The 27790-nt window shown below is 58.7% G+C and overlaps 1 protein-coding gene across 4 annotated transcripts in view; it reads left to right on the forward strand.

The window, feature by feature from the left end:
- Positions 1–27790, forward strand: part of MYO15A (myosin XVA) — a 76149-nt gene that overhangs the window by 39921 nt on the left and 8438 nt on the right. For 2 of the 4 annotated variants that reach the window (XM_044980716.1, XM_044980713.1), the window contains 23 exons: positions 231–369; positions 754–862; positions 1226–1349; positions 3425–3546; positions 4442–4501; positions 5473–5548; positions 6099–6214; positions 6867–6985; positions 7931–8072; positions 8579–8690; positions 9060–9134; positions 11223–11428; positions 11753–11895; positions 12578–12650; positions 13838–13910; positions 15557–15630; positions 16008–16090; positions 16636–16766; positions 19929–20023; positions 20936–21013; positions 21900–21996; positions 24826–24986; positions 27251–27384. In XM_044980716.1, coding sequence (XP_044836651.1) covers positions 231–369; positions 754–862; positions 1226–1349; positions 3425–3546; positions 4442–4501; positions 5473–5548; positions 6099–6214; positions 6867–6985; positions 7931–8072; positions 8579–8690; positions 9060–9134; positions 11223–11428; positions 11753–11895; positions 12578–12650; positions 13838–13910; positions 15557–15630; positions 16008–16090; positions 16636–16766; positions 19929–20023; positions 20936–21013; positions 21900–21996; positions 24826–24986; positions 27251–27384 — 2542 coding nt within the window. The other 2 variants (XM_044980712.1, XM_044980714.1) reach the window with 2 other exon arrangements.

Genomic DNA, 27790 nt, shown 5'->3' on the forward strand with positions numbered 1-27790 from the left:
TAGTTCCTGAAAAGGTGGAGATAGAAGCCCAGCAGGGAGAGGCGGCCCAGGGGGCACTGGGCTTGTGCATGGTGCTGGACAGAAGTCACAATTGTAGCCTGAGCCTTGCAAACCAGAGCAGGAGCCCTTCCCCACCTTCGGGGGGGGGGGCAGGATTTCAATGCTGGAGCCTACCCCCCTCCTTGAGATTCTCAACCCAGCCTCCCGCTTGCTTCCTCCCTCCACGACAGCTCCTGCCTCCAGGCTGCGGGCTGGTGAGCTGGTGCGGCCGGCCAAGCTGAGCTCGCAGCACTTCCCCGAGCCCACCCAGCACATCAAGAACATCATTAAGCAGTGCCAGCGGCCCGCCAGGCTCCCCGAGCCCATCAGGTGAGACCCTGGGCTGCCAGACCCGAAAGACGGGCCAGAACTCGGATCTCCTGCCCGAGCCCCTGCGGACATCAGCGTCTGATGCTGGGCTAGCGCTCACACCCTTAAAGCTGCAGGGACAGCAGCTGGGTTGCATTTCCCAGCCATGCATTAGCAGCAGCAGGGCTGGCTGGGCTCCCCGGATGATGCACCGGCTGGGAGGCTGTGATCTCCCTGGAGCAGCAGAGTCCCAGGAACTGTAACAGTCTGTTGCTGGCTCAAGGGGCAACCCCTTTAGCTCAGGGGATGAGGCCTTGTGCATATCTCTGTCACACACACACGCACGCACGCGTGCTAGAAGCTGCTCACTGAGCCTGCTCTGGCCCCTGCTGTTTGTCTCTGCAGGAAGGAAGGTGGGAAGGTCTTTGTGAAGAAGATGGATCCCCATGAGGAGGCTATGATGATCTTAAAGGGGCAGATGTCAGTGGCGCCGGCCCCCCCAACAGCCGCTCCGGTACGAAAGCGCTGATTGGAAGGCACAGGCGGCTGTTCTCCCTGTCAATAACCTGGGGCGCTGCGGGGTGTGGACGGGGAGGTCCAGCTGCTTGTCTGGCGAATGCAGGGGCATGGGGTGTTGCTCTGCAGTCGAGCATTCAGAGTCCCCACCAGCTGGGGATCAGAGTCAGGGCTCCCAAGGAGAGCATAATCCCCAGGCTGGCCACTGCCTGGGCTGAACCGCAGTGATAGCTGGCAGGGCACCGCATGGGCCAGCGAGTGTCCCCCACTTCTGCCCATGGGTGTGATGAGGGAGAGCCCCCCAGCCCGGGGAAGTGGCCTGTTCCCTCACAGGAAGTTGGTCTCCACCTCTGTGTTGTAGGTGGCCAAGGAAGCAATAGCCATGGTGAAGCCTGTTACCAGCACCAAGAGGCCTTCGCCGCCATCACCAGCCGCCGTTCCCTCACCGGCTGCCATGGCCAGGTCTTCTCCAGTGTCGCCTCCAGGTAACAGCATGAGAGGCAGCGCAGCTTCATCTCCTCTGGGGTTCAGGGGCTGGATGCCGGAGCCTCACGCTGTCCTGCCAAGTTCTGAAGGAGAGGGCTGGACAAGTGGCTGCCATTCCCTCACCGGCTGCCCTGCGGCCAGGATATTTTCAGAGGTTTCCCTAGCAGTGAAGGCAGTGACGTTAGGCAGGATAAAGTGACCAGAGCTCTTGATCCTCATGTTTCAGGGCATATGATCGATTCCCCGATGAGATCAGGAAGCAAAGCTCCCCCATGGGAGAGTATCAAACCATTTCTGAAGAGGGGTTAAGCCAAGCTCCTGATGGTTTATGGCCATTAAAGATCCCCTGGTATCTTCTGCAAGAGTTGAGCCTGGGATCAAAGGGAAAAACCCTGATGTCCAGATTAATTTCCCCCTTGAGTAATGACATCCTGCTTCACTAAACCCTCCCTGCAATTTCAGTTGGACACGGCCTTCCCCATCACTTCATGTATTAAACAGTTGTGCTGTGTTGCTGTTACATACCTGCTGCCTTCCATTCCAGAGGTGGCTGCATTTTAGTGGTGGGTGAACCGATCCTTGTGTATCATCTTAACTTTGTAAGGTGCGTTGAGATCCTTCAGGATATAAGATGCACCATAAATCCAAGAGAGCGTTAGTCTGGGCACAATGTGGAACAGGGGAGAAGGAACAGGCTGGGTGGTATCCCTGCACCAATACATACCAGATCCCATGGGGGCAGAAACTTGTAGGCTTTGCCACACATGTAGCTGCACTGATACCAGCCCCCTGGTGGAAGGCTGGTGCAATGGTTAGTGCACTGGCCGAGAACTCAGGAAACCCAGGTTGTTTCCTGTTCTGCTACAGACTTCCTGTGAGGGACCTTGGATAAGTCACTTAGTCTTTCTGTGCCTTCGTTCCCCTGTAGTGACCATAGCACTGCCCTGCCCCCCAGGAGGTTGGGAGGAGAAATGCACTGGAGGCTGCGAGGTGCCCAGATGCTACGGGGTAGGGGGCAGGTTAAGTAGGATGGATAGACAGCATAGGCCTGATTTGCCCTGGTGCAGTAGGAAATAGCTGTGGCTCAGCTAATGGGCTTCCCCCTGCATCCATAGTGACTCACAGACTTCAAGGTCAGAAGGACCATTATGATCTTCTAGTCTGACCTGCACAACGCAGGCCACAGAATCTCACCCACCCACCCACTCCTGTAACAAACCTCTGACCTATGTTTGAGTTATGGAAGTCCTCAACTTGTGGTTTAAAGACTTCAAGGTGCAGAGAATCCTCCAGCAAGTGACCCGTGCCCCACGCTGCAGTGGAAGGTGAAAATACCCCAGGGCCTCTGCCAATCTGCCCTGGAGGAAAATTCCTTCCCGACCCCAAATATGGTGATCAGCTAAACCCTGAGTATGTGGGCAAGACTCACCAGCCAGCACCCAGGAAAGAATTCTCTGTAGTAACTCAGATCCCACCCCATCTAATATCCCATCACAGGCCATTGGGCATATTTACTGCTAACAGTCAAAGATCAATTAATTGCCAGAATTAGGCTATCCCATCATACCATCCCGTCCATTAACTTATCAAGCTTAGTCTTGAAGCCAGATATGTCTTTTGCCCCAACTGCTCCCCTAGGAAGCCTGTTCCAGAACTTCGCTCCTCTGATGGTTAGAAACCTTCATTTTATTTCAAGTCTAAACTTCCTGATGGCCAATTTATATCCATTTGTTCTTGTGTCCACATTGGTACTGAGCTCAAATAATTTCTCTCCCTCCCTGATATTTATCCCCTCTGATATATTTATAGAGAGCAATCATATCTCCCCTCAACCTTCTTTTGGTTAGGCTAAACAAGCCAAGCTCTTTGCTCCTTTCATAAGACAGGTTTTCCATTCCTTGGATTGCCCTAGTAGCCTGTCTCTGAACCTGTTCCAGTTTGAATTCATCCTTCTTAAACACGGGAGACCAGAACTGCACACAGTATTCCAGATGAGGTCTCACCATGCCTCGTATAATGGTACTAACACCTAACCCTGCTGCCTGTGAGTACTCTGCCCTCAATCTCTTTTCAGTCCCAGTCTCCCGGGAGCTCCCGGCCGAGCACGAGCAGGTCCAGACGCAGCTGCACCGGTGCTGCAGCGAGGAGTTCTACGCCTACCGCAACGTGTCCTGGAAGATATACATCAGGAAAGAGGTACTTGCCTGGGGCACAGCTCCACACGGCCCCCTCCTCCCTCTCCCACCAGACCCACCCGGCCAGGGGAAATCAGTGCCCAGGCCAGATCCTGAGCCCCAAAAGAACTGGCCTGAAAACTACCCCTTGTCTGTTTCTGTGAGGGAACAGTGCCATCTAGTGGTTGTTAAGGCTACTGAGGTGCAAGCGCCCCCATGGAGGAGACAGTGCGTTTCAGGGTCCGTTTTCTCCTCAGGAACTTATGTTCCAAACAGATCCAGCCGCCCTGGGATTCTTTACAAGGGGAGGGGAGCTTGCAAGGCTGGGATATTGAGTGACAGAGAGTGGAGAGGTGTTACTGTGGATATGGCAGGAGACCCCAGAGCAGAAGGACTCACTGGCTACTGTGGGAGGGGGTGTCGTTAACATGAGTGGTATTATTACGATTTATGAACGATTTGGTCAGGGAGCTCAGGCCTAAAATTTAAGTTCTTTATTAAAATTAAAAAGCTCCACAGCCCCCCCGTGTTATTAACAGTAAGAGTTTTGTGCATCTTCCCACCTTTAGCTGCAGTATTCACTGACGCGTTCCCTGGTAAGTGAATAGAGGTGAAATTGACTAGTCTTGGGGTAGCCTTTTCAAAAGTGCCTAAAAGCCTAAGTCCTGTTTTCCAAAGTGGCCGAGGCACTTCAGATTCGATGGGACAGAAGTGCTAAGTTACGCAGGCGCTTTGAAAATGTCACCCAGAGTTCCTGTCCTGCTTTGAGTGTAATGGAGGAATGAAATAAAGGGCCTAAGCAGTGAAAATCCTTTCGGGTTCACTGATCTCAGCAGCTAGTAACACAGGCCGAGGGAATTGTTCACTAATGGATCCTTCCGCACCTGACCATGCCCCTCTGATCTCTTTCCTTGCAGGTGTTCTATCCTAAGGATAACTTCAACAACCCTTTCTTGCTGGATCTCATTTTCAGACAGGTCAGGTTCCAGGCTCCAGATCCAGAGCTTTCTCTGCTGTAGAGTTGTCTGTATTATAAGAGCGGAAGGATAGTTTCTGGCTTAAAGTCCAGGGCTGGGAGTCAGGACTCCTGGGTTCTGTTTCTGGCTAGGTCACAAACTCGCCGTGTGAACTTGAGCGAACCAGCTCCTCTCCCTGTGTCCCTCTCCCCATATGTACAGCAGAGAGAGTTCCCCACAGGGTGGTTGCGAGGGCTAAAGAACATTCGGAAAATGCCTTGAGATCCTCAGCAGGGAGCACTTGAGAAAGTCAGAGCATTGTCAGCTCAGTCTGCTTGTATTCCCTCAAAGTCTGGGCAGGGTGTAGGCGTGCTGCAGAATCATGGGTTGAGCGAGACCTTGGGGTAGGAGGAACCCAGACCCCTAGATGTGCAAGGTGACTTCTGTTTCCCAGTCTGTCCTTCTGCAGGAAATGCCTCCTCTTACTCAGCAACGCCCCTGGGAGCCAGCAGCTTCCCTGCCCTGTTCCAAGCACAGGCCACGCAAGCTGTAGTGGCTCAGATCTACTTATTCCCTTGCCTAGGGCTTGGCCTTATTCACAAAAGGAATGTACAGTCCAGCCCATACCTTGTCCCTAGGCTGGGTTGCTCCCAAGGTTCCTCCATGAGGACTGCTCAGCCCACACTCTAGGTCCTCTGTAAAGAGCCACACCCACCTCTGTTAAACGCAGGTGGGTTCAGGACCCACTGAACCTTTTCCCAGCAGGATTGACACCTGGGAGTTGTGTGTTTCAGGCAAACTCTGCCCTTTGCAGCCCGTTCAGCAGCAGGATTGAGAGGCTTCAGGGAGGCTGGGCCAGTGTTCCTGACCCCTGTACTGTGGCAATGGGTGTGGGATAGGGCTTACAGGAAGGAGTCAGTGAGGCTGCATCAGGGACATGGAGGCCTCGGCCCTGAAGCTCCTAACCTCAACGTGGTGGGTTCCCCCCTCAGATCTTCCACGACACGCTCTCCGACGCCTGCCTCAGGATCACCCCGGAGGAGCGGCTGCGCATGAGATCCCTCTTCGGTAACGCCCCGCCCTGCCCACTGAGTCCTGCGTCACGCTGAGGGGCTGGCCTCCCCACCGCTGGGGACGATGGCCTCCTCTCTCCAGCCCGACTTCCCTGCTCTTCCCTGGGGCAGGGGATGTCTAGTGCGTAGGGCAAAGCTGCCCTCCTGGAAGGCGACGGGAGGTTTCCCATCGGGTTTGGCCCCCGCAGCCTCTCACCTCTTGGGCCAGGGTTTAGTCTGAGCTGGGACTCGAATGTCACAAGTTCTGCTTGTGCTTGGCCTGCCCTGGGCATTAAGGGGTCTCCCAGCCCCCGTGGGAAGGTTGGGTCCCCGGCAGCGACAGGGAGCTGGTGGGAAACGCCTGCTCTGTCCCATGCTGGCTGGGGCCGCACCGCAGCAAGGAGCAGAGCTCGTACCCCCACGGGGAAGTCCTTGTTCTCCAGCTGGACTCCCGTGCCCAGATTCCCTTGCCCCAGCAGCAGATCCGCTTTGGCCGGGGAGGGGGAGCCAGCACCTGACATCTCTCTCGGGGCGGGGGGGACGGGGACGTGTGTTTCTCACCACAGCGGAAAACAAGCTGGACTCATTCAGCCCAGTGGCCGACGACAGCGTTAAGAAGGAGATTGTGACTGCAGCCCGGGACGGCTGGGAGGTTTACTTCTCCCGCCTCTTCCCCGCCACGGTAAGGGCCTGCCCCACGCCCAGCAGGAGGGAGCATGGGGATAGTCCAGGGGCTGGGACAGGTCTCAGCAGCAGACCCTGATGTACTCAGGTCTGATGCCTCTGCTGCCCGTAGCCGCTGCTCTGTGCTGGCCAGGGGATGCAAACGTCCTTCCGGGGACTGTCAGATCGTCCACAGGCCTGAGGCCATTGTGGATTTAGAGACAGGCCCCAGGAAGATCCCAGGGGCCAGAATTGTCAGTGCTCCTGGGTTCCTTGGGGTAAATCAGGCTGGTTCCCTGCATTTCCACAGCAGAAGGTCTCTGCCCAGCCCTGCTGCCATGACAGCAGGGCTGGCTCCAGGTTTTCTGCCGCCTCAAGTGGCAAAAAAAAAAAAAAAGCCGCGGCAGCGCAATCGCGCCACTCCACTCTTCGGCAGCAATTCGGCAGCAGGGCCTTCGCTCCGAGAGGGACTGAGGGACCCGCTACCAAATTACCACCAAAGACCTGGACATGCCGCCCCGATAGCGGCTGGAATGCCGCCCCTAGCACCTGCTTCTTTAGCTGGTGCCTGAAGCCGGCCCTGCGTGCCAGTCCAAGAGGGCTCATCGCTGCACGGGGTGGGTGCTGATACTCATTGGTTTGTCTTGTACCCTCTTTCCTTCTATCCCCAGGGCAGCGTTGGCACCGGGGTGCAGATCCTGGCAGTGTCTCACACGGGGATTAAACTGCTGCGGCTGGTCAAGGGCACCAACATGCCAGGGGAGCAGCTACGGGTGCTGCGGGGCTACAGGTAAGGCCAGGGCCAGCCGGCCCCCCAGGGCTGGGACTCCTGCGGCTCTCAGGAAGGGGACGCGAGCAGAGGAGCCAGCCCTGCATGTACCTGTGGAGAAGGACTGGCATGTGGCTGCCAGCATCCCGCTGTGCTGGAGGGTCAGGCTGGGCACATGCTGCCTGGCATTGGCACTGGCACTGTCACACCACGCCAGGCAATTCCAGCCTCCAGCCAAGGGCCTGGCGGTTCCTTGCCAATGAACAGCGGGTGCAGGGTTGAAGGAATTGCTTTAATGGATTCAATTAGACAGAGCCACTTCCCTGTGCAGATCAGGCCTGCGAGCTCCCTTTGCAAAGTGCTGTGAGCAGTAACACACACACACACACACACACACACAAAACCATACACACACCCTTGTATATACACACACAAACATATAAGCACGCGTGGATGCACAGAGACACAAATGCATATAGACACACACATGCACCTCTGCACACACCTCTATACACACGAGCCCAGACACCCGCCTATGCACACACCGACACACGCCTGCCGACCCAGGGGGTCAGTGCCTGTGGCGCTTTGGGATCCCCAGGAGGAGAGGCTCCAAAGTGTGATTTATCCTTCGCTGTATACAGTCCTGGTGTGCGTCCACGGCTCACTCCCGGAGATGGAGTAAAGGACAGGCCCCCAGGCCCCCCAGCTCTGCCCCTCACTCCCCATGGAGCCCAGCCTTACGAGCCAGGACTCCTAGTCCCCTCAGCTCCATCCAAGTCCATGGCAAACAGCCAGGGTCCAGTGGCTGGAGAACATGGCGCATGGGAGGCATATGTGGCATCTTAGTTCTGCCCTTGATCTGGCAGTAAGACTAATCTCCCCCTCGCTGCTCTGCCCAGCCCTCTGGCTTTCTCAGCTGTGCTCTCCTACCCTGGTTTTTAACCCCGTCCTTCCCCCCCGCAGCTACACCGATATCCTGTTCGTGACCATCCCCTCCAAGCACATGCTGGAGTTCAACCTGACCAACGAGAAGCTCATCCTCTTCTCCCCCAAAGCCCCCCAGGTGAAGGCCATGATCGACTATTTCATCACGGAGCTCAAGAAGGTGAGAGGCCGACCATGGGAATGGAGCCAGAATGGCCTCTCTTGGCATCTCCCGCACTCAGTCCATGGGGCAGGGTCTCCAGCATACACATGCTATGGGATACTGCCCTGTCCCTCACCCTGCTCACCTTTGCCTTAGAAAAGCTCAAGCTTTTATACTCCTGTCTTGGTGCCAATGAGAGCCCCCTGGTCTGGCTGCCGGAGTGAATCAGCCGGAGAGCTCTACACCTCCATACAGAGCCCCAGAACCGGTCACCTGGCCACAGTTGTATATAAGTGTGTTCAGCTAGGGGTAGTGTGTGTGTGTGTGGCAGGGGGGTGTTGTACGCTGAGCAGGCTGTGTGTGTGTTTGATTGTGCAGTTATACTCTGAGCACAGGGTGTGTCTTCGTGTCGTTGTGTTCTGAATGTGAGCAGGGTGTTGGATGTATGAGTGTATTCTGTGTGTGTGTGTGCATGCACAACCTCCCGCAGCAGCACCAAACCCAGCCCCTCTCCCACGTGCCAGGACTCGCAGTACGTGGTTGCCGTGAAGAGCTACGTTACAGACGACAGGAGCCTGCTGAGCTTCCACAAGGGGGACATCATCCACCTGCAGCCGCTGGAGCAGCCCGAAAGAGGTGAGCAGCGCGGGACGCTCTTGGCGCTGCTGCACTCTCTGCTGGGAGCCACCCTTGGGGTGTCACGGGGCAGTTTGCAAAGGAGAGGACGGGGCGTCTTAGCGGGGGCCCCTTTCCCCTGCATGAGCGCGATGAGCTGAATGGGACCACCCAGCCCTGTCCTGGGCTTATAACCTCCTGGGCCACCCACCCCCATAGCATACACTGGGGCCCACAAAGGGAACGCTGCCAGCCACCTCCCCGAGAGCAGAGTGCTGCCCGGATCCCTCCCCAGCCCTGGCCACTATTGGGCAGCGTGGGGGGATGGAGCTGGTTGGGTGGGTGCCCTTAGTCCTGCCGCGGTGCCCTGAGGCTGTCCCCTCCCCACAGACCACTGGCACGGATGTGTGGTCCGCAAGAAGGTGACGTACCTGGAGGAGCTGAAGAGGGGCACCCAGGACTTTGGTGGGTGGCTCTGGAGTGTCGTGTTGTGCTGTCCCTGCGTGAGCCCTGTCCCCCTGCACCCATTCTCCTGCGGGGCTCTCTCCTCTGGAGCCAGCTCGCCGCCCTCCCCCCCCCCGACGAAGCGTGTGCTCTCCAGCCTACCCCAGGCGATGAATCCCAAGGACCCCACATGGCCAGACCCCATTCCACTGCCCGGGGCTGGATCAAAGCACCAGGTCAGGGCGTGTAGCCTGGCCTGCCCCTTTCTGTCACTGTAACTCATTGACGTAGTGTGTTGTGTCGCCCTCTAGGGGCCAGTCCATATACAGGACAAGCGCCTACTATCACTGCCAGCGCATGGAGTTCCTGCTTTAGCCTGAGCTGTAAAAGCCTGTGCTTGTGGCGCTGATGATCCATTTCCCATGCACGGGCCTAAGGGCACAGGCTGCTGTCAGATTTCCAGCTGCTCCTCTAGTGGTGTCTGTGCCAGGGGTCTGGCAAGAGATTGGGGAAGCTGGACCCCTGGTGTGTCCACCAAAGAGAAACAGAGCTCCCCAGGAGAGACGAGCACATTCCAGGCCCCGAGAAACCCATTAGCACCAGCTCACCGTGGGCATTAGCCTGAGCAGAGTGCGCTCGCCCGGATGCTTATGGGGAACGGACAGGAATTGGCACGAGTGCATCTGGAGAGGATGTTGTTACACCATCCCAGGAGTGGTTTTATATGGGGCACGCAGCTCCAGCGGTTGGCACTCTAGGGGGCAGGCTGAATGCAGGGCATGGGGGTTATTTGCCCAACGGCCTCCAGACCCTGTGTGCGGAGAAGCCGTTGGCCATGCTCTCGATAACAGCCCATAACTGTAACCACATTGCTTCCCCTACTGGCCTCCTCCATGCATGGCCCGCTCCTGTATCTGCTTTGTGCATGTAATCCTGGTCCCTAGCCCGTTCAGTCTCTGGGGGGAAGCTCTAGCTAACCCCAGGCGAACAGCAGGTTGCTGCATGTAGGACGGGATGGTATGTGCAGTGTGCATGGGCCCCAGACCCCTTGTTTAAGAGTGCTGTGCAAAAGCAAGCCTATATGGGTCTAAATACCAGCCATTCCCAGTCAACCGCTGCGGCTGGATTTTCAAAGGGGGCTGGCTGTGTTTATGGTGAGATACAGAGAATCAAATCTTGTGCTTCAGTACAGGTCTCTGCAGAGGTCAGGAAGGAACCTTCCTTCCCCTCCCTGAATGCTATCAGGAAGGAGCGTAAGGGGCTGGATGGACCGATAATTGGGCGTGGTGCGGTAGGGAGGGGCGTACGGGGCTGGATGGACCGATAACTGGGCCCGGCGCAACAGGGAGGGCGTACAGGGCTGGATGGACCAAGAACCAGGCCCGGCATGGCAGGGAGGGCGTACGGGGCTGGATGGACCGATAACCGGGCGTGGCACAGCAGGCAGGAGCATATGGGGCTGGATGGACCGATAACCAGGCCCAGTGCGGCAGGGAGGGCGTACGGGGCTGGATGGACCGATAACCGGGCGTGGCACAGCAGGCAAAAGCATATGGGGCTGGATGGACCGATAACCAGGCCCAGTGCGGCAGGGAGGGCATACGGGGCTGGATGGACCGATAACTGGGCGTGGCACAGCAGGCAGGAGCATATGGGGCTGGATGGACTGATAACCGGGTGTGATGCAGCAGGAAGGAGCGTATGGGGCTGGATGGACCGATAACTGGGCATGGCGCAGCAGGCAGGAGCGTATGGGGTTGGATGGACCGATAACCGGGCATGGCGCAGCAGGAAGGAGCGTATGGGGTTGGATGGACCGATAACCGGGCATGGCGCAGCAGGAAGGAGTGTACGAAGCTGGATGGACTGATAACCAGGCACGGTGTGGCAGGGAGGGCGTACGGGGCTGGATGAACTGATAACTGGGCCCGTCGCAGCAGGGAGGGCGTACGGGGCTGGATGGACCGATAACTGTGCATGGCACAGCAGGCAGGAGCGTATGGGGCTGGATGGACCGATAACCGGGCCCGTCACGGCAGGGAGGGGTGTTTAAGCCTGGCTGGAGTGTGTGTCTGAGCACTAGGCTGTTAACAACATGTCCCGGTGCAGGGTGGAAATTCGGTGCCATCCACGGGAGGTCGGGGCGCTTCCCTGCCGAGTACGTCCAGCCTGTGGCAGCCCCAGATTTTATCCACCTGCCAGCGGACAGGAAAGAGGAGCCCAAGAACAAGCAGGGCAAGGTGGCGGCCTCGGCGGCCGTGGCAGTGGCCGTGGCCTCCACGGCCGTGGCTCAGGAGCTGGACAGGAAGATCGAGGTGAGGGACTGTCCCCAAGTAACCCTTGCAGTGCTGGAAACTGGGAGCTCTCAGAGGGCTGGGGTGGGCGGGGGGTTGGTCGGGGTGGGTGACGGGGAGGGCCTGATCCTTGGGGCTGGTTAAGCAGCTGGGTAGGAGGCTGACTGGGGAGGGAGGCATTGCAGCTGGCACAGGGTGAGGCACTGATCAGTGGGCACCAGAAGAATGCAGCCGCAGTGTCTGTAGCTCCTCTGAGGGTTACTGGCTCTAGGACCCATGGAGTCGTACGCTGGCGGCACAGGTGCGCGTTGCATCCCCTGCAGCCCATTGTCCCCCTCTCCCCAGGTGTCCCCCGCGGGCAGCGACTATGCGGAGAGCGTGAAGGAGTATGGCGGCGAGCTTCCTGGGGACGGTGCCCTGCAGGGCAGGCAGTTCCCCATGCAGGAGTTTGCCAAGAAGTATTTCCGGGAGGCGCAGAGGACGAAGACGTGAGTGCTGGCCGAGGGAAGGGGAGTGACCTTTAACCTTCCAGCCTCCCGTGACCCTGTGTGCAATGAGTTTGGTGGGGCTCAGCCCAGTTCCCAGTGGGACAGTAGCCACGTCACAGGAAGCACCATCCTACGTGGCGCTAACTGACCCCTGGTTGGCATCCTGGGGCTGACTGCCCCACTGCGGACCCAGGCTCAGTGCCCAGCCCAAGGGCTGCCTGAGGAGGCAGCATACAGAGAAGGAGGGGCCTGGTATGGCTTGAGAGCGACCTCTCTGGCTGATTATGGAACTGCACTGATGGGCTTTCCGGTCAGTCCAGCTGCATGCCTGGCCCTCGTGCTACTGCACACCTGGCACTGTTCCCAACGCAGCCTCCTGCCTGCGCTTGCATCGTCATTGGCCTGTGTGGGAGCTGCAGCCATCAATGCTAGCGCCTGCGTGTCAGCTGGGGTAGTTCTGCTCATCAGACCCTCATATGGGAGCCCGCGGTTTGTGGCGGGTGCCAGAACTTCAGGCACGGATTTTGCAATTGCAGCAGCAGAAGGGAGGCTGTTCTTGGGCCCACAGCTCCTATCCATGGGGGAGGCAGATGTGCTGACCCCCGAGGGATCCCCCGTCCCAGCCCCCAGCAGCTCGTGCCCAGAGAGGGACCTGTCATTCTCTTTCTGCGATTTATTCCAGGGATTCCTGCAAGCAGAAATCCCGGAAAGGGAAGGACTCGCCGGACGTAGCAGAGATGCTGAAATTCACCAAGGTAATGGGGATCCCCTAGCTCGTTGCGCATGCTCTTTGCTGGAGAGCAGAGCAGGGCAGCCCCCCAGCCTCACCACCTGCCGATTTCAGGCTGTTGCCTGCCCCCTTTGCGTTAGAGCAGCCCCTGCTGGAAAGGGCACCTGGCCTGCTGGCCCTCTTACCGCCTCCACATGGCGCCGACCCAGAGGGAGGCCAGGTTAGCTCCGGGCCCTGCTAAAGTGCTAGAGAGTCTCTCCCCTCTGGGCTGTTGGTTTGAATCCACTGGTGGGAACAGAAAGCTGATGACCTCTGTGAAATGAACACGTGGACTCCATTTGGCTGCTAGGAGATGCAAGTCCATTGCAGTCATTTGCGATCAGCCGAGCTGAGACAGGCCAGGGGCTGAGCTGGCCACATAGACAGGAGACGGTAGATGGTCCCTGCAGGCGGGAAGGTCAGACTGAACCTGATCTGTGGCTCAGTGGAGGAGCTTGGTCTCCAGCGGTGTCTGATACAGTCAGGATCCATTTCCACAGGCAGGTGCAGTGTGGGTTTGCTGGGGACGCCTGTGCAGTGTGGGATAGGCACTCAGCGGTTCCAGAGGACGCCCGCCAGCTGTGGATGCAAACCAGATCCCAGGCTGTTTCCTGGCTGTGTTAATGGCTCTGCCTGAGCTGCTGGTCCCTGCAGGGTATCTGTAGCAATGCACCGTTTGCATTCCTCATTCAGACTGTATGAGACCAAGGGATGGACCGTAGCGCCCTGTGCCTCTCTCGGGCTAGGCTCTTCGCTCCGTGTCCTTCTGGTGGGGCCCCCGCCTGACGTGGAACTGTGCACCCTCCCCCATGCCAGGGGCTCTGTGCACCCTCATTCTTCCTGTCCCCCCATCTCCTCCCTGCCAGGGGCTCTGTGTGTCCCCCCTTCCTCCCAACCCTTCTTTCCACCTGGGAGGCCAGTCGTTGGGTGCCGCTCTGTGGTGCTCTTGGGCGGCTGGGCAGAGAGGATCGGGGTATTGCTCTGTGCCATCAGCCGGTTGGTTGATCTCCAGTTGCAGTGAGGGGCTGGAGGCTGTGGCTCTGCTAAACCGGGGGCAGGAGCTGGGCACCTGCGGGCTCACTGAGCGTAGGGCTTGGCAAGCTCAGCTGCTAAGCCCACCGGCGTTCCCCGCTGGTGACTAACGCAAGCTCTGCTTCTGCTCTCCCCGGCCAGTGCCCGCTCCAGGAGTCGCTGATCGAATTCACCGACAGCTGCCTGAACAGAGCCGCAGCCGAGGCCTTCCAAGGTGCGTGGGAGGCGCTGCGTCTCCCCGGGGCGCTCGGGGGAGCGGGTGCTGGGCCGCCACAGTGGGAGGGGCCCTGGTACTTGTCTTGGGCCAGTTCATTTCCCCTGGCATGTCCCCTTGTGCTGTTTAACCCCACAGAGGCAGGGTTCGTTCCTGCCTTTGATCTCCGGTGTCGGCCGCTCAGGGGCGTCTGAGACCAGCGTGCTCAGCAGGGGGCAGCCTACTCGTGCCATTGCCTGTTTCGTGGGATGCCCTAAAGCCTTGGGTTTGTTAGTGAGAGTCCAGCTGAAAACTCAACCCCCGGGAGCCTGCCCACCCCTGCCCCCCACGTGGGGCGCCGCGGCCTGCCCTCCGCCCCCCTGCCCCCCACGTGGGGCGCCGCGGCCTGCCCTCCGCCCCATACGGGGCACTGCGGCCTGCCCTCCGCCCCCTCCGCCCCACACGGGGCGCCGCGGCCTGCCCTCCGCCTCCCTCCGCCCCGCACGGGGCGCTGCGGCCTGCCCTTCGCCCCCCTCCGCCCCCCTGCCCCCCACGTGGGGCGCTGCGGCCTGCCCTCCGCCCCCCTCCGCCCCACACGGGGCGCTGCGGCCTGCCCTCCGCCCCCTTCCGCCCCGCACATGGGGCGCCGCGGCCTGCCCTCCGCCCCCCTGCCCCCCACGTGGGGCGCCGCGGCCTGCCCTCCGCCCCCCTGCCCCCCACGTGGGGCGCCGCGGCCTGCCCTCCACCCCCCTCCGCCCCATGTGGGGCAGGGGCAGTGAAGCTCAAAGACCTCACCCCAGGGTGGGGCACTGGAATCTCTGCTGCCCCTACTCAGGAGTGGGCTGAGGCCGGCCTGTGGGCCCAGATCTGGCAGTTTCCGTGGGGCTGGCAACCAGTGAGTCAGTGAGAAACTAGGAATCCGGGAGCCAGCACTCCAGGAGGCCCCTGGGACTGGGGCCGGGGCGGGAGAGCCCGCGGGGGCCGGGGCGGGTGAGCCCGCTGGGGCCGGGGCGGGAGACCCCGCTGGGGCCGGGGCGGGAGAGCCCGCGGGGGCCGGGGCGGGTGAGCCCGCTGGGGCCGGGGCGGGAGACCCCGCGGGAGCCGGGGCGGGAGAGCCCGGTGGGGCCGGGGCGGGAGAGCCCGCGGGGGCCGGGGCGGGAGAGCCCGCGGGAGCCGGGGCGGGAGAGCCCGCTGGGGCGGGGGGGGGAGAGCCCGGTGGGGCCGGGGCGGGAGAGCCCGCGGGGCCGGGGCGGGTGAGCCCGGGGGGGCCGGGGCGGGAGAGCCCGCGGGGGCCGGGGCGGGAGACCCCGCTGGGGCCGGGGCGGGTGAGCCCGCGGGGGCCGGGGCGGGAGAGCCCGCGGGGGCCGGGGCGGGAGACCCCGCTGGGGCCGGGGCGGGTGAGCCCGCGGGGGCCGGGGCGGGAGACCCCGCTGGAAGAGAGCCAGGCGGTTTGGTGGCTCTGGGTTTCATTTGGCCATCCTCCTCCTCCCGCGCTGGTGTGGGGGTGCTGGGAACTCCTCAGCCCCTCCCCCCATCCGGGGCACTGTGACCTGCTCTCCTGCGGGTCCCAGGACCGACCCAGCGGGTCCAGAGCCGGGAAAGCCGCCCCCCTGCTCGGGGCGAGGGGAGGCGGAGCCTGTCACCGTGCGTTGGTTTGTCATCCCCAGCCGTGATGAAGTTCATGGGCGACTGGCCTCTCAAGGGGCAGACGGAGCTGGACGTCGTCTGTGCTGTGCTCAAGGTACCTCCCTCCCTGGGGAGCGGAGCAGGAGCCCCGGCCGGGGGGCTCTCTGGGCTAGTGGGGGGGCCCTGCCCCGCAGCCCCAGGGCCGGTGGTGGGTAGCGAGGGCAGCTCCCAGCCCGAGCCCCTGCCCCGCAGCCTGCAGCTAAGCGGGGAGGAGGCTGAAGGTGGGAGCAGACGGCTGCATATTGGCCAGCGAGGGAACAAGCCACATGGCCCCGGAGAGGCCCCAGGAGCAGGCTGCAAACGGCCCCCCTCCGACACAGCAGCGGGGGCGGGATGGCGGCCGGCACGGTGGGGGAGCGGGGTACAGCTGGAGGGGCAGGGGGCTCCCCAGCACCAGGGCAGTGATGCCCACCGGTGCCTTTCTGTCTCCAGCTGTGCGCTGACCAGGAGGTCATGAGGGACGAAGTGTATTGCCAGATCGTCAAGCAGACCACAGACAACACCAGCCCCAAGATGTGAGCAAGGCCCTCCCCTTCCCGTGGTGTGGGGCCCCCCCCATTCTCCCCTCCCTGGCCTGGGCTGCGTGGCCTCCTCAGTGCGGGGTCTGGGGGGAGAATCCCAGGGAGCCTCCTGCGCCCCCAGTCTGGTTGGGACTGGCTGATCGCGTCGCTGCGGCACGATGGGCCTGGATGGGTCAGTCTGGCTCCTGCCATCCTAGCCACCCCGGCAGCTGGGAGAGCCTTCCTTGGCCACTGGAGGTCCCTCCCGCCCTGCCTCCCCCCTCCACGTTACAGCCCCACTCCGGGCCCCTGCTCTCTCCCCTTCCCCTCGGCTCTCTCCTCCTCCTTCGCGTCTTCTTTTCACTCCTCCAATTCCTCTTCCTCGCCTTCTCCCGCTCTCCCCACATACCAGAGCTGATTGGGCAGGGTCCCACCCGCCTGCCCGGAGGCCTGGCATGGAAGGGGGTACGGGGCACAGGTCCCAAAGACTTTCTGGGGCCGAAGCCTGGGCCTCTCCCGCTCTGAGACCTCTTTCTCCCCCCGGCCCATGGCTTGGACAGGGACAGCTGTCAGAAGGGATGGCGGCTGCTCTATATCCTGACCGCCTACTACAAGTGCTCCGCGGTCCTGAAGCCCTACCTGCTGTGGCACCTCCAGGAGACCTGCAGGAGCCCTGGGGCGCAGTTCCAAGGTAGGACGCTCGATCTGCAAAGCCGGGAACCCCGACCTGGACTGGCGTGGGGGCCTGTTCTCATCAGATCTTACCGGTATTTTGTCATCTCCCATCCTCTCCTCCTTATTAGGACATTTAGAGATCCTCTCCTAAGGGATGGCCGAACCACGTGCTCCTCTGCACCTGTCGACTTTCCCCCAGGACTAGTTTAAAAACTGCTCTACGACCGTTTTAATGTTAAGCACCAGCAATCAGGTTCCATTTTGGTTTAGGTGGAGCCCATCCTTCCTGTATAGGCTCCCCCTTTCCAAAAGTTTCCCCAGTTCCTAATAAATCTAAACCCCTCCTCCCTACACCATCATCTCATCCACGCATTGAGACCCTGCAGTTCTGCCTGGCTAACTGGCCCAGCACATGGAACTGGAAGCATTTCAGAGAACGGTACCATGGAGGTCCTGGACTTCAATCTCTTATGTAACAGCCTAAATTTGGCCTCCAGAACCTCTCTCCTTTCCTTCCCTATGTCATTGGTACCTACATCAAGGTACCTCCCTCCCTGGGGAGCAGAGCAGGACCCCCGGGGGGGGGCGCTCTGGGTCAGCAGGGGGGCTGGTGGTGGATAGCGAGGCCAGTGCTCGGCCCGTGGGCCTGCCTGCAGCTCTCAGCCCCTGAGCCGCTACCCTGCAGTCTCCGGCTAAGCTGAGAGGAGGCTGAAGGTGAAGGTCAGGTATCATCACTCCCCTTTACAGACAGGGAAGGTGAGGTACAGACCAGGGGAGCAATTCGCCCATGGTCACACCGGGATTTCCGGACTCCATTAGATCGCCCTGCCCCACGCCCTGGGCTGTGCCCCTCCGCCTCCCTGGTTGTGCCCGTGTGTGTGTTTGATACCACGGGCCTGCTCCTGGAAACCATCAGGCCACCTCTTGTGTGCCAAGGCTCAGTGTAAACCCTGCACCCAACCCCTCTGTCTGCTGGACGTCACGAGCTCAGCTGCTGTCCCAGCCAGGACGACACTGCCTGGAAATATGCTCCGTCGCCACCACATCAGTTTCCATAGCAGCGAACATGCTTCAAAGGAGCAGGGCAGGCACTTATTGCACACTGGAACCAGGCACCTGCCAAATGGAAAGAGAAGCGGAAGCAGGACAAAGCCAATAGAATCACAGGGAGGGACAGGGCGCGTCAGGAATGTTCACTGAACCCCTTTCCTCTGAGTAGCAGAGACGAGGGGCAGGGGCAGAGAGTTAGAGGGACCCTCCCAGCTCAGCCCCATACAAGGGCCATGGCCTAAGCCCAAACCTGAGGGCTAGGAACTCTGGAATTCCAGACCCAGCTCTGACACCAAACTCCCCGTCGACCTTGGGCAAGGCACGTCCCCTCCCTGTGCCTCAGTTTCCCCCTTGGCGAGAGGGGGAATATCAGGCTGGCTTCTCTTATTGAATCACTTGGATCATAGTGGCCTGCACAGTGCAGCAGGTGCTGCCCCAGTCCTGTTGCTGCATCGGGAACGAGTCTGAACGCTGGTTTGCTGTCAGTGCCGGACACAAAGCTGCACCTGCCCTCCACACTTGGCATTCTAGGTCAGACAAAACCTGACATGCCCGAGGCCAGATGGCTAACGCCGAACCACTGGGCCATGGTGCTGTGGACACTTGTCTTCTACAACTGAGCCCCACTCACCTGTTTTTCCTGGGGTGGCCCCCCAAGCAGCCCTCAGACAGCACTGGCTTTGAGTCACTGCTGGTAGCAGCCTAGCTGGCAAAGGCTCAGTATCCCAGTCTTGTCCCTGGCTCTGGTCTGGCCCATCCCTTTGGAATCCCACTCTGCCCCCGTTCCCCATTAGTATCCCACATGCAGAGGTGTGGCCGAGGAGCCTTGCTGAAGAGCAGGTGAAGGCTGTTCCCTGTGACTGGCGGGGTCTAGGGATCGTGGCGTTTGTCCAGCCCAGCAGAGCCGGGCTGCGAGGATGGGGAATTAGCAGCATTTACAGCCTCAGAAATCCTGGCAGCTCCCTGTTTGGAAACAGCACCAGGCGGGCTTGCCCAAGCCTGTCCTAGAGCCATTAATAAATGGCAGTGCTGCCCATCTGTGAAGCCTTTATCAGCCAGCCCGTGATTCCCGAGCCCAGCCACCACTTATTTCCTCATTAAACGCTCCAGGCTTACAGCTGTTTAAATGGCTCTCGGGGAGGAGAATTGTCTGCAGTGATAGATTGCCCCAGCCTGGCTCCCGGCCAGACCCGCTTCAGCTGCCATTAATGGGACCTCCTCCCACAGGCTCTGCATCCAGGAGCGGCTGGGAGGGCAGGGCCCACTGGTGCCAGGGCGATGAATGAGACCAATCTGGTGATGCTCACACCCTGATCCGAACCTGTTCTATGGAGCAGTGCAGGCAGCGCTGCAGGACTAGCTGGCTGATTGGCACGTAGGGCAGGGGCTGTCTTGTCATTATATGTGTATGTACAGCTCCTAGCACAATGGGGCCTGATCCCTAATCGGGGCCACTAGATGCTACTGCAGTACAATGGTAGTCAGAGCACCAGAGCCTCTGCAGTGCCTGAGGCAACATGCCAGGCAAATAGGGGATGGGAAGGGGGGAAAAGTGGGGGCAGGAAATGAAATAAACCGGGCTGTCAAGCGATTAAAAAATTAATCGCGTGATTAGTCGCACTGTTAGAATGAATACAATACCATTTATTGAAATAGTTGGGATGCTTTCTACATTTTCAAATATATTGATTTCAAGTACAACACAGACTACAAAGTGCGCAGTGCTCACTGTATTTATTTTTGCGTAGAAGTATTTGTGCCAACAGACTACAACTCAGAATACAAGATATATGAAAAATGTAGAAAAACTGCAATTAATCACAGTTAATTTTTTTTAGGTAATGGCGTGAGTTAACTGTGATTAATCGACAGCCCTAGAAATAAACGTAACCTTTGATTACAGACAGGTGCTACGATACCCCCCCCCCAAAACCTCACGATTTTGGGGTTGTTGCCCCTCTGAACCAGACCTGAATTTCACTGTTAGCCAGTGTCTTTGTAGTGAGCCAAAGCCGTGCTCTGGGTCTGGCCTGCTTCCCCTCGTTTGGGGAGGTGGAGGCCTGGAACCCCGCGCTGTGCCTGGGGCCCGGCTCTGCTTTGACGGGGCTCTGGTGTCCGTACGTTTAAGGGATCGCCAAGACCTGCGAGCAGAACCTCAGGAAGACCTTCCAGTTTGGCGGCCGGCGCGAATTTCCCAGCAGCCTGGAGCTCAAAGCCATGGTGGTGAGTCCGGCGCTCACGCAGGGGCCCTGCAATGGTGTCAGCGTGCACCAGGTGGGCACGTGGGGAGAAGGCTCTCTGAGGGGCTAGACTGGGTCACAAACAGCTCACCATGGGGATGGCATGGGACTGTACCCCTTGAGCTCCGTGGGCTTACAGAGGCCGAGTTCCTCCAGGGGGCTCCGCTTTCCGGGCTCCCCTGCATGGCCTACGCTGTTTGTCTGCGCCTTGCTTCCAGCTGGGAGGGCTAGAACGGGGCTGGGCAGGCAGCTACACCTGTGGGTGGCTGCAGCCAGGGCGTGTAACCCCTGGGATGCCTATGGTAGGGCTGCGGGGAGGAGAGCAGAGGCCTTTCCGTGGTGGCAGGGGCTGAAATGGACAGGAACTTGCAAGGATGGGGATGGTCTCGGCCTGCTTGCCCTCTCCCATTGGCTGCAGCCAGAGCTCTGGGGAGCTCAGCACTTCTGCAGATCAGGCCGTGGTTTTACCACGGGGCTGGTGACTCAAGAGGCCTGCAGGGAGCCTGTTTGTCAGACAGTGCTGGGCACCTGCCCTCTGGAAATGGGGCCCGGGAACCCGGGAACAGAGGGCCCCAGGCTCACGAGTCACTTCTGCAAATTGGGGGCTTGCGAGTGCATCGTGAAGACGGCTTCCCGCCTCCCTGAAACACCCCGGTGTCTAACCGAGTGGTGTGAGCCCCACCTACCCGCGCAGGGCAGGAAACAGAGGGGTGCTGGAGCCAGACAGAAAGCACATGGGGATTCCACTAGGCAGAATAGGATCCCGCACAGGAAATCTCCCTGCGCCAATGTGGGAGAATCTAGCCTGGAGTCTTTAGCCTGGCCTCTGGAGCTGACGGATGGCTTAACGGTTCGGAAACCTTCCTGCTTCTCTGTGCTTTACCCTCCAACCAAGGCCGGCCGGAGCGCGAAACGCCAGCTGTTTCTCCTGCCGGGAGGGATCGAGAGGCACCTGAAGATCAAAACGTGCTCGGTACGTCAGCACAGGGGCATGGCACTGCCCAGATCCCCCCCCTCCCGCTTAGGATGCTCCCTCAGAGCAGTGATGGAGACAAGTGCGGGAGCAGAGAGAGCACCGAACGGGAGCTGAGCTCAGCCCCTCCCCAACAGCAGCATTAGGGAGAGCTCCCCAAAGTCGCTGATTTCCCTGGGGGGCTACGGGGGAAAGGCACCGCTTCCTGGCAGCGTCTCTCCCTGGCCCAGTGCATGGTGGAATCCTGCCAGGTGGCTGCAGCACTGGCCAGCTGTTCCTCCAGCTCAGCAGCACTTGGGCGGGGACAGGACGTGTCAGGGCTATCGGCTTCACCTACAGCTGGGCCCAGGCTCCAAAGGTCAGCGCCGGGGCTTGCAGGGTCCATAGGCTCAGGGGGCGGAAGGGGATAATGGCAGGGGAGTGGGGCTGATGTTTAAGGTTTGCCCAGAGTGGAGCGTTTTCTCGGAGCCCCAGTTAACCTGGCTGCCCATCAAAGGCATGTTCAGGTTCTTGTTTACCTCAGGCTGAGCCGGCTGCTCTCTCACCTGAGGGGGGAGAGATCCCATGGGGTCGCTGGCCCAGCCCTAGGATGGAGCAGCAAAGCACCAAACTTCTGACCATGTCTCTGAACCCATCGCAGATTCCCCTGCTGCTTCTCATGGCCTGCTCCTGCATGCTTAGCCCACCCTAGGCACCGGGGCACTCAGCACCTTGCGGGATCAGGCCATCCAGGGCTTTGCCAGACAGCCAGGAAGGGGTGTTGTTCCAGGAAGCCCCACCAGCAGTGCTGGGCAGAGACCATGGTGGGTGGGGGCACAATGCTAGCGCTAGAGCCTCCTTCCCAGCCTTGGAGGGGCTCAGCCGGGTGGTTTGCCCCTCTCTCTAGGTTGCGCTGGACGTGATCGAGGAGATGTGCGATGAAATGGGGCTGCATCGGCCCGAGGCCTTTGACGAATATGTCATCTTTGCCGTTACCAACGGAGGTGAGGCTTGGGGGCAGGCAGGGGGTGGCTCTCCCCATTTTCTCCTCTGAAGTGGTCCCGTCCCACCCCCAGTGGCCTGCCTCTGCCATTGGGCATTCCCACATTGCATGCCCACCGACAGGCAGCCTGAGCTGACCGGAGTCTGGCTTCCCCAGGCCCGCAGGTGGCATCAGAGCAGGTGATGGCACTCAGGTCCCAAACGCATTGTGGGGGGACTTCCTGGCTGACCCGATTTCCGTGGCCCGCCTCCAGAGACTAGCTGTGGGCAGCAGCCTCCTGGCTCTGAGCCCTGGCGTCCCCCCTCCTTCGGGGAGTAACGGCACAGGCCATGTTCGGATCAAGACACTGCCCCATTAAGAGAAGAGAAATGAAACCCCGTACGGAATGAAAGCACAGGAGAGAGATTCACTGCCTCGCCTGTTGAGTATTATTGCCTAGAAATCCCAGTTGAGCCGTTGTGCTAGGCGCTGGGCGAGCATCTAGGCACAGACAGGCCTGCCCTACAGAGGTTACAGTGTAAACAGGCAGAGGGTGGGAGGGAAAACTGAGGCACAGAGCAAACAAGTGACTTGACCACTGTCCTGCAGCAGGTCAGCTGGGAATATCACCCAGGCCTCCTGATTCCCAGTGCAGCGCTCTGCCCACTAGCCCGCATTGCCTCCTGATATAACTTGTGTGAAAAGACAAGTGTAGGAGGCTTTCGCACCAGGCTAAACACCACTCAGCTCCTGGGCGTTGGCTGAACAATGCTGTCTCTTGCCTAATGAACTGGCCGTTGCTGCTGTTCACCGCCAAGTTAAACGGCTGCCCTGGGAGACTGCTCAGGAGGCACTGACTGGATTGCGATGTTTTTATCTTGACGCTGTCCGGTTAAGCCCTTTGTGTGTCCAGAGGCTAAGCCCCGTGTGATGTGCATTCCCAGCTGAGGTGAAATACTGCAGCGAGAGCCCGCCGCCTCCCTGAAGAACGGGCAAACTGACCCAGACGGCCATTTCTGTGCCAGTGTAGTTTACTTCTAACTGCCAGTGGCTGCCTGACAGCGGGAGCGCGAGGCAATCGCCAGTCGATCCAGCGCCCGGTGATGCTCCCTGGCACAAGCGAGGCCTGCCGTGAGCGTGGTCCTAGAATATCTCTTTCTGGGCATCTTCTGGCAGCGCCAGGCCTCTCCAGACGGCGTCGGTGCTGAGCTGCTGGGCTTGGAGGCACAGAGAGGATGGAAAGCCACAGGCAGTGACGGGAGGAGGAAAGTGCTGTCCTTCCTCAGCGGAGCTCAGGGCGGGTGAATGGTGCCAGGGTCACAGCCCTGGCGTTACTAGGCACAGGACGGGTACAGCACAGGCAGCAGCCATGCAGGTTTCCACCTCACCCTGCCCCAGTGGAGTATCCCATCCCCTGGGGCTGGCTGTGGGCTTGTGCTGCCTTTGAGGGGTGCCCTGCTTGGTATTTTTGCAGCTTCCAGGGCAGTGCCAGGAGAGGGGAGTGGATTATTGGCCTCGGCTTTCTTCTGAAATGCTGAAAAGCCAGGAAATTGTTCACCGTATCCCAGCGTTTCCTGTCTGTGCCTCTCCACAGCTCCAGGCCGCCCTGTTGGCCTAGTTAAAGTGTGGGTGGGGGGAAGGGTTGTAAAGGGACCATTGGAAGGGCTGTGTGGACGGGCTCAGAACCACCAGGAAATAGCATATCTGAGTCATATCCTGCTTTCTGGGAAAGCACTGCATCACCCTAGGAATGTCACCCGCCTTCTTAGCCCCACCAACCCTCTCACTCCCTCTCCGCTGCTTTTCATGAGGATAGTTGGAAGCCTCTTCTTGGAAACGGAGCCCTGGGGCTCTGAATGTGGATTCTCCACAGTCGATCTGATCCCTGGCTGGGGGGCTGTGCCGTGAGAGGGGGCGGCACAGTCCAGTGACACAGGCTCGTGGGATCTAATCCTAGCCCTGCCTCTGACTTGTTCTGTGACCTGGGGCAAATCAATTCACCTCCTCCTGCCTCAGTTTCCCCATCTATAAAATGGGGCTTATGACACCCACATTCATCTGTCTGTGTACGGGCTCTCCTGAACTCTGGAATTATAACATGCTGTCAGGAGTTCCATGGATAATTCCAAGTGCCCCAAATCCTGAAGCATTTAGAGCCGACCTGCAGAAGGAAACGCAGACTCAGCTTGTGTCCTTTTGGCACGACGTGTAAAGAAGGCCTGGACTTCTATTTTAAAGGGGTTTTATGGGTTTTTTTCTGCCTGTTTTTTATCTTAGAACTATCAGGAATGGTCAGTCTTGTCTTCCCGGTTTTTGACAGATGACTGAGGCTTGGTCTACACGTAAAACTTACCCCGGCGTAGCTATGTCACTCAGGCTAGCGATGGCCCCCTGCCGCCAACCCCCCCAGAGTAGACTCAGCTATGCCGCCATAGCGAATGTATGGGGAGGTGGTGTCTGCCAGGGTTAGGACAATCGCCTTCTGTCAGCGTACGCTGCGCCTTCACAAAGGGACAACGCCGGCGAAGAGGTGCTGATGGGGCTACGCCGACACAGGCTCTGTCATGTAGACACAGCCTCAGAGATGGGGCCTGGCAGCGTTCTCGGCTTGGCTGGGTGGTTGAATCCTAAACAAACCGAGCTGTTCTCCCAGGGGTTAAGTAGGTGTGGACACAACCCAAAGCGCCAAAGAGTAGCAATGAATCCGATTTCCTGCCTTCAGTGTCTCTGCTCTGCATACGCCATTCAGTTCTCCAGCCAGCTTTACCCTTCCGCATTGGAAAGGAGCAAAACCAGAGCAGCCTTTAAAATCGGAGCCATGCAGCTGACTCTTCCCCTGCGCTCCCCATAGGTCAGAACGTCCGCCCCTTGAGCAGACGGGAGTATATCCTTGATGTGGCCACGGAGCTGGAGCAAGTGGACAACAGCTACATGTTCTGGTACCGGCGCGTCACCTGGACCCAGCCGCTGAAATTTGACAATGAGCTGTATGTCACCATGCACTATAACCAGGTAGCAGCTCAGACCCAGCTAGGGCCGGAGGGGCAGTTGCCTTAGTTTAAGGAGGGCCTCGTCCTCCTCCCTTCCCTGGAGTATGGGCTCAGGGCTGTCTGAGGAGCCATCTGTCATAAAACCAAGCTCCTGACCCCTCGCGGTCATTAAAGATCCCCTGGCCCCTTTCTGGCAGAGCAGTGGGGTTAGCTCCGGAGTCCCAGCCAGCTTCCACTGCCAGGTAATTAGCTTCTGTCTGCCTGAGCACCCCCTGTCTGGAAAAACGACGTTAAGGGAACGTTGGGCAGGTTGCAAAGCCAAGCCCCCAAACATTAGGAAATGCCAGAACTGATGCGGCCCGTGTGCAATCGTCATTCAGCCAGCGTGTGCCCATGCATTATGGTACAGTCCTTCCTAACCTGATCACGTACTATTTTTTTCCACAGGACACGGCCTCATTTAGTGCACAGGATGGATGGTTTTCACTTACTGAGCAGCCATTCAATATTTCGGTTTCTCCGGGTTGTTCAGAGGCTGGCCCCAGGCCTTAGCTGCTGTATGCTATTCTAACCCAGCTCTGAAGGCCGAATTATTCATTTCCTCGTGGGCTTTTTTCTCTGGTGCGCATCACTGTAGTGTCTGATCGCTTCGCAGACATTAGTGGATGTATTTTTATCCCTGTGACGTGGGGGTGGTATTATTCCCATTTTACAGCTGGTGAACTGAGGCACAGAGAGATTAAGGTAAACAATTTCCACTAATTTTGGGTGGCCAATTTGAGACACTTAAGCCCTGGTTTTTCAGAGTCCTTAGCTCTGTGTGTTCAAAGCCCAGCTCCAGTTGTGAGTGCTCAGCACCTCTGCAAATCAGACCCCAGGGTGTCAAGTTGGGCCCCCAGAAAATGAAGTGCACACAATCAGTGACCACCTCTGAAAAGTTTGGCTTAAGGGACTTGCCCAGAATCACAAAGGAATTCTGTGGCAGAGGCAGGGATAGAATCCAGTTCTCCAAGGCAGCTTTCAACCGCCTTAACAGTGAGATCCTCCCTTTCTCTTCCTGCAGTCCCCTGCCTCGGTCACTACAGACCTTTTCACTTCTGCAGCAAATAAATCAGGATTCAACAGACAACAGCCTCCTTCATTACACAACCCTGACTCATCCCCAGGGCAGATCCGTCCTGGGCATTGAATGAGGCAGGAGGCTTGTGGAAAGGATAAGATGTGACCGTGTAATTAACGACTGTATCATACTGTGCATGCACAAAGGAGCCACATTAAGGCTGCAAAGACCCCCTTAATTCTGGCACTTTATTTTTCTTTTAGAGATTATTCTTAGTATTTTATTATTTAAACTGTACTTTGTATTTATTTGTTGATTCTGGCATTCTCTAACTTGTATGCTTGACTTGGCAACCTTAACAATGTTCTTTGAATGTCATTTGCTGTCTGTGATTTACTTGGTTTATTGACAAGCAAACTGAAAAACCCCCAGCAATTCCATCATGTGGCATCATATTGCCACCCGGGTGTGTCATCGGCAAGGTTGGAACCTTTAGATCCATCGCCCAGACCTCTGCCATGTGTGCTAATGGAGTTACTGGAGTCCAGCAGTAGTAGGTTGTCATCTTCTGTATGGACCAGCACTAGAGGGGGTTGGAACTCTTAGCCAGAAGGTTTCATGGATATTTGCTGACAGTGGAGGAAGTGAGACTCAGGAACCTTGGGTTCCATTCCAGCCTCTGGAGGGGAGTGTTCTCTAATGGGCGCAGCCTCTATGCCTATTTCCCTCAAGCTAGACTCCTGATGTCCCTTTCCCTCCAACAGGTCCACGTTCTTCTCCTTGCCCCACTGTGTCCCCGTCTCCTTGCCCAGCCGGTCCCAGAATCCCCCTAGTTCCTCTGCAGATCTCAGGTGCCCCCCTCTGCCCTGGGCATCCCTCCCTGACTCTTCAAAGTGTGTCCCCCAAAGAGTGGGTGTGTGGGTGTGCCTGTACAGTCCAAGACCGCGATTCAGGAAAGCATCTCTGGTCAGTACTCATGCCCCCACGCGTCTCTTTGAAGTCCATGCGAAGTTACGTGCTTTGCCACAATCTGCATCGTGTGTTGTTAGGCCGGGGCCCTCTCCGTGGTATCTGACTGCCTGTATGTGTGTCAACGCATTCACACCAGGATGTGCACTTCCTGGGCACGTCCCATGGAGCCCAACAGCTCCCAGATCAGCTCCCATTGACTCCTGATGAGAGAGTGTGACAAAGCCACGCCCGGCATGCTCTGTATCTTCTTTCAGGTCCTGCCCGATTATCTCAAGGGGCTTTTCAACATCCTACCTCCCCTGCAACCCAGCGAACAGCAGTGCCAGCAGGTCTCCAAACTTGCAGCCCTCCAGCACCGGGCCAAGGACAGCATGTACCTGCCCACCGTGTAGGTACCCTGGGCGTGGTGGCGCTTGGGTGCTACCCTGCTAATCACGGCTTGTGTCCCATCCTGGTGTGTTTGCACCTTAGTGAGTAGGGAGCCCCAGCTAGTGGCTGGAGCAGAGCAGCCAGAACTCCACACTTTGCTGCTTACTTGTCATGTGACCTTGGGCGAGTCACTTAGCCTCTCTCTGCCTAATGTTGCTCTAAAATGTGTGTGACACATGCTGCCACCTCCCAGAGCTGCTTGGCTCCATTGTTTGCAGAGTGCCTCCAGGTCCTCGGCGGGCGCGTGCTATAGACAGACTAGGTGTCATCGGCATCGGTATGACCTGACAGGCCACCCCGGAGTCTGTCTTCACTGCAGTCAGCACAGTGTCTTATCTGGGTGTTGCCCCTAATCCACCTCCCAT

Source organism: Mauremys mutica, chromosome 11 (genome assembly GCF_020497125.1).
Source record: "Mauremys mutica isolate MM-2020 ecotype Southern chromosome 11, ASM2049712v1, whole genome shotgun sequence".
Classification (NCBI taxonomy): domain Eukaryota; kingdom Metazoa; phylum Chordata; order Testudines; family Geoemydidae; genus Mauremys; species Mauremys mutica.